This window comes from Pantherophis guttatus, chromosome 12 (assembly GCF_059756535.1).
Source record: "Pantherophis guttatus breed Tessera chromosome 12, ASM5975653v1, whole genome shotgun sequence".
In the NCBI taxonomy this organism is placed as follows: domain Eukaryota; kingdom Metazoa; phylum Chordata; class Lepidosauria; order Squamata; family Colubridae; genus Pantherophis; species Pantherophis guttatus.
The window spans coordinates 13,243,576-13,248,710 of NC_142074.1; the positions used below are offsets into that span (position 1 = coordinate 13,243,576).

Below are 5,135 nucleotides of genomic sequence, written 5' to 3' on the forward strand. Positions count from 1 at the left end.
GGGATTTTGCATATCCTTCCCTTGGAGTTGGGTGGGTATGGAGACTTTGCAGTCTCCTTCCCCTGGAGTGGGGTGGGAATGGAGATTTTGCAATATCCTTCCCCTGCCACGCCCACAGAACCGGTAGTAAAAAAAAATTGGATTTCACCACTGCTCTTTTCTAATTTTTTTACCCCCCTTCGCCGAAATAAAGGGCGAAGTCGGTGTATATATCGCCTTAACTACTAAAACGGCGATCCAAAACTCAATCTCACGCCACATCAGTGCATATCTTAAATAGAGAAACGATGCAAGTGGTCTTCCCCCCCCCTGTAAATTATGGGGTTGGGGGTTAAGATGACCAGGACTGAAAGGTCTCCCCCCTCCCTTCCGTTCGATCAAAAGAAAAGAAAAGAAACGCACGGGGTGAGGGATGGGGAAAAAAGAACCCCCCACTTTTGCCACTCACCAGGAATACGGTACAGGCGTGAGGAAGGGGAGGGTCCCCCCCCCGGGAGGAGGAGGAGGAGGAGGAGGAGGGACCCCCCCTCCCCTTCGGTGTAACGCTTTGAATTGTTCCTATTGTTCTTTTATTTAGAAAACGAGAGAATGTCTTTTGCTGCTTTGTTGAGTTGGTTGGGTTTTTTCCCCCCCTCGCTGGGCGTGGGGACTCAGTTCTTATCCGCTCGCCTCCCACGACACGCACACCTCGGCCGGAGGGAAGGAGCGGTCCCAAAAGTCCGGGATGGCTTGAAGCGCCCACCGAAGGAAGCAGGCCTCCACCTTCGGGGGGGGGCGTGCAAGGAAAGCGGCGCCCCAATTTCACCGTCCGCGGCGCCTCCCAAAGTCCCGCGCGTGGCGTGGCGTGGGGGGGGCAGCCCCTTCCTCCCGCCCCCCCATTTTCCCCCTCCGCAGCGTCTTAATAAGCGGCGGAGAACTTCATGCGCTTCTGTTTCTGTCTCTGGTTGCAAAACCAGACCCTCACCACGTTTTTCTTGAGGTCCAGTTTCTCGGCGATGGCCGCGATCTTCTCGGAGGAGGGTCGCGGCTGGACGGCGAAGTAAGCCTCGAGCGAGCGTTTCTCGGGCGCCGCGATGGAGGTGCGTTTGCGCTTCTTGTCGCCCGTCGAGTAAGCCTCGGGCTTGGCTAGCTTTTCGCGCTGGGCGCGCTCGGCTTCTTCCAGCCAGGCTTCCAGGATGGGTTTGAGGGCCACCATGTTATTGTGCGAGAGGGTGAGCGACTCGAAGCGGCAGATGGTGCTCTGGCTAAGGCAACCCACGCCCGGGATCTTGAGGTTGGCCAAGGCCGACCCCACGTCGGCTTGAGTCACGCCTAACTTGATGCGCCTCTGCTTGAAGCGCTCGGCGAAGGCTTCCAGCTCCCGCGGGTCCGTCTCCGTCTCGGGGCCCGCCAAGACGGCGGGGTGGGAGGCCAAGCCGTGCGGCGGGTGGGGCCCCATAGCCAGGGGGGGCTGCCCGTGGGCCGGGTGGCCCAGGCCGTTGAGGCCCGTCAGGTGAGCGGAGTGATGAGGATGCGGGTGGGCGGACGCGGCGCCCACGTCGGGGAGTGGCAAAGCCGAGGTGAGGTGCTCCAAGAGCTCGCCTTCCAGGCCCTGGGCCGGCTGGTGCGGGGGCGCGTGGTGCGCGTGGCCGCTGAGCACCGAAGCCGGGTGCAGGTGGACGGAGGAGGAGGTGGGCGTGCAGGAGACGGAGACGCTGCTCATGGTGTGGTAAGTGGCGTCCGGCTTGAAAGGGTGGCTTTTCTGCGAGACCAGATCCACGGCCGCCAGCGCCTCGGCCCCGCGCAGCAACGTCTCGTCCAGGCCGGCGAAGAAATTGCTCTGCAGCTGCGAGGTTTAGGGGGGACGGAAAGGAAGAAGAGAGACGACACGGGGCTTAGAGAGGGGGAATGATTTTTTTAAAATGTATTGTGAGCCGCCCTGAATCTTCGGAGAGGGGCGACATATAATTAAATTAAATTAATTAAACCGCCGGGAGACGCCAGTGCTAACCTCCCGCCAACTTCTTCGTTTGCGAACCCCGGTTCCTTCGTGCCACAGCAGGCCCGACGGGCGAACCCTGAAATGGGGAACATCTGGGATCGTCGGAACGTTTCCCCCCCTCCCCCAACTTTGCTGGGTTTCCCCTCTCGCCCCACTGCTTTCCCCCCTTCGGGCCACCAAAATATCCCGGAACTACAGTCCCCAGCATGCGCAGCCAAGACAGAAAGACCCCGCGGGAATCTATGTCTTCATCCCTAGCCAATTCTTGCCCACCGACCCCCCAATCTCGCTCTAAGGCCCTCCCGGAACCCATCCTAACCGCCCCCTCCCCTCTCCTTGAAGCGTCCCAGCCTCTTCAAACCTTGGAGCTTGAAAGAGGCAGAAATAGTAGTTGTTGGGGGGAGCTTTTGGCAGTTGTGCGTTTGAGGGACCGAGGGTAACGCTGGAGGAAGGGAGTGGGGGGGGGTCTAACAACATTTTTTTTTAAATTTGATTTATATGCCGCCCTTCTCCGGAGACTCAGGGCGGCTTACAGTGTGTTAAGCAATAACCTTCATACTTTTGTATATTTTATACAAAGTCAGCTTATTGCCCCCCACAAACTGGGTCCTCAATTTACCTACCTTAGAAAGGATGGAAGGCTGAGTCAACCTCGAGCCTGGCGAGATTCGAACTTACTTTAATTGCAGACAGCTGGTGTTAAATTAGAGTGCTTTTAGTCTGCAGAGCTATCCAGGCTCCCTATCCAGGCTTCATGACGTTTTTTCAGGTCTGGAGCTTCTTCTCTTCGAGGTTCGATCTCCCCACCAAACCAGAAGCTACACCGAGCGGGACGTTGCAACTCTCCCACCCTTCGGCGTCGCGGCGGGGTTGGGGGTTAGGGGACATGGGACGGGGGGGCGGGGAGAGTCGGTGCCGTCTGCATCCCCGCGGAAAACCCGGGGAGATTTTCCCGGTGGCATCTGCCAAGCTCGCTCCGAAGCCCACCCGATTTCCCTTTGGGTCTTCTCCAGGGTATCTGGACCCCAGAGGGAAGGGAGTCCTGGGCGACCTTGGGGAGGGAGAGGGGGGCGAGGATACCCCAACCTGGCCAACCTGAACCCCCCCTCCAAACCGCTTCCTTTCCCTTCCCGGCTACCACCAACCCACCCACCTACCCCCGTTGACCCTCACCTGCGGGGCGGGCAGGCAAGCTCTCCGGATGGCCTCGGAGCTGGAGTGCAGGTGGGTGTACTTGGGCTCGTGCAGGATGGGGTGCATGCTGAACGCCTGCTTGCTGTTCATGGACATCATGGTGGCGGCGGCGGCGGCGGCGAGGAAGAACCAGAGGAGGCGAGCAGGTGGCCGCTCCAGCTCGGCGCCGGGTCTTATTGTCTCTGCCCGAGCGCTCCGGCACCCTCAATGACATTATAGGACCGTCCTGGCCACGCCCTTCCAGCGGGCCGCCTTCTCATTGGCTGAAAGGACCGGCCGTTGCCCGGCCCCCTTTGGGGGTACCGCTTTTCGGGAGGGAAGCATCTCCCTGGCTCCGATCCTGGCCATCAGGAGGGAAAGGAGGCAGCGGCGGGCTTCTCTCCGGTCCGACGGCATCCTTCTGGCTTCCAACCGGTTTGGGGCTGGTGGGGAGGAGGTGGGGTGGGAGAGAGAGAGAGAGGCAAGTTGCTGAGCAATGGAAGCTCCAAGAAGAAGGATGAAGCTGGGCGGGAGAGGCTTAGCGGTGCCTCCCACTCTCTGCTTTGAAAAGGGACCCTAAAAGTTAAGACTTCTAGTTGCCCTCGGCTTTCTGGCGCCTGGAATTCTCCAAATCAATGTTATATGGCTGTTACATAAACTGGGTTAATAAAATCAGAAAGGAGGAGGTGATAAGCCATCTGGGAAAGCCAAGGGGAAATCACCAAAGCCATTAAAAAGGGAAAGTTAGAATATTTTGGACCTGGGATGCGAACACCCAGAAAAATACGGCATCCTTCAACTTAATCCTCCAGGGAAAGATTGAAGGCCAAAGAGGTCCAGGCAGAAGAAGAACATCATGGCTTCAGAATCTAAGGGACCGGTTTGGAAAAAACTCAGCAGTGCTTTTTTGTGCAGTTGTTGACAAAAATAGGATGGCCAACATGATCGCCAACGTCCGATGACAGATATGGCACAAGAAGAAGAATGTTTGTTTGTCTATTGCATGGCTACCTATCTCGGTAAAAAGATCCTAGACGGCTCATGACGACCCATTAAAAACAATGGTATAAAACAAAACAGATGAATCATTCCCTTCCCACCAGGTGCCAAACCCATCAAACTCTTGATTTGCTGACTCAACCCCATCCTAGTCCAATACTTGAGAGGGGAAAGAGCCAGGTCTTCACAACCTTCTGGAAGACCAAATGAGTTGAAGCTCCTCGAATCTCAGCTCGGAAGATCTTCCAAAGGTTACAGAGAAGGCCTCTGAGGTTCCATCGGGTGACAACAATGCTTAAGGAGGATCCTGGAGCTTGTCCACCTCCTCTGAGCTAGTGAGATGGGTGGAGGCTCTCAGGGAGAAGTAGTAGAAGGGAGAGGGAGGAGAGGGAGGAGAGGGAGGAGAGGGGAGGGGAGAGGAGAGGAGAGGAGAGGAGAGGAGAGGAGAGGAGAGGAGAGGAGAGGAGAGGAAGATGAATGGGAAGGGATGGGGAGGGGAGAGAAGAGGAGAGGAGAGGAGAGGAGAGGGGAGGAAGGTGGATGGGGAGTGGAGAGGAGAGGAGAGGAAGGTGGATGGGGAGGGGAGAAGAGAGAAGAGGGGAGGGGAGGGGAGGGGAGGGGAGAGGAGAGGAGAGGAGAGGAGAGGAGAGGAGAGAAGAGAAGAGAAGAGAAGAGAAGAGAAGAGAAGAGAAGAGAAGACAAACACCTGCCTTACATTGATCATTAACAGATGTTTCCTCACTCCAGGAGAATCATTTTCCTCAGACAATCCCAAAATCCTACACACAGTGAGAGTGGAAGGATGAAAACGCTTGAGGTGCCATCCCCTGTGAGTACTGCCTGAAAAATGGATAATAAAAGAAACCAACGGACAAATGAATAATAACATAAATAACAAATAAACTTTAGAAGATGGTTTGTTCAATAAAACCGAGTTTTGCCCATTTTAACTATGCAGAAGCTTGCTGGACAGAAACTACCT

At 56.2% G+C, this 5,135-nt stretch overlaps 1 protein-coding gene across 1 annotated transcript; it reads right to left on the reverse strand.

The window, feature by feature from the left end:
* Window positions 1-782: 782 nt before the first annotated feature.
* LOC117669503 (brain-specific homeobox/POU domain protein 3-like) lies at window positions 783-3,346 on the reverse strand. The gene is made up of 2 exons (XM_034424012.2): window positions 3,155-3,346; window positions 783-1,825 (listed from the first exon to the last, which is right to left on the reverse strand). Exons 1-2 carry the CDS (start codon window positions 3,272-3,274, stop codon window positions 899-901), a joined length of 1,047 nt encoding a protein of 348 aa, XP_034279903.1. The 5' UTR covers window positions 3,275-3,346; the 3' UTR covers window positions 783-898.
* Window positions 3,347-5,135: the final 1,789 nt, after the last annotated feature.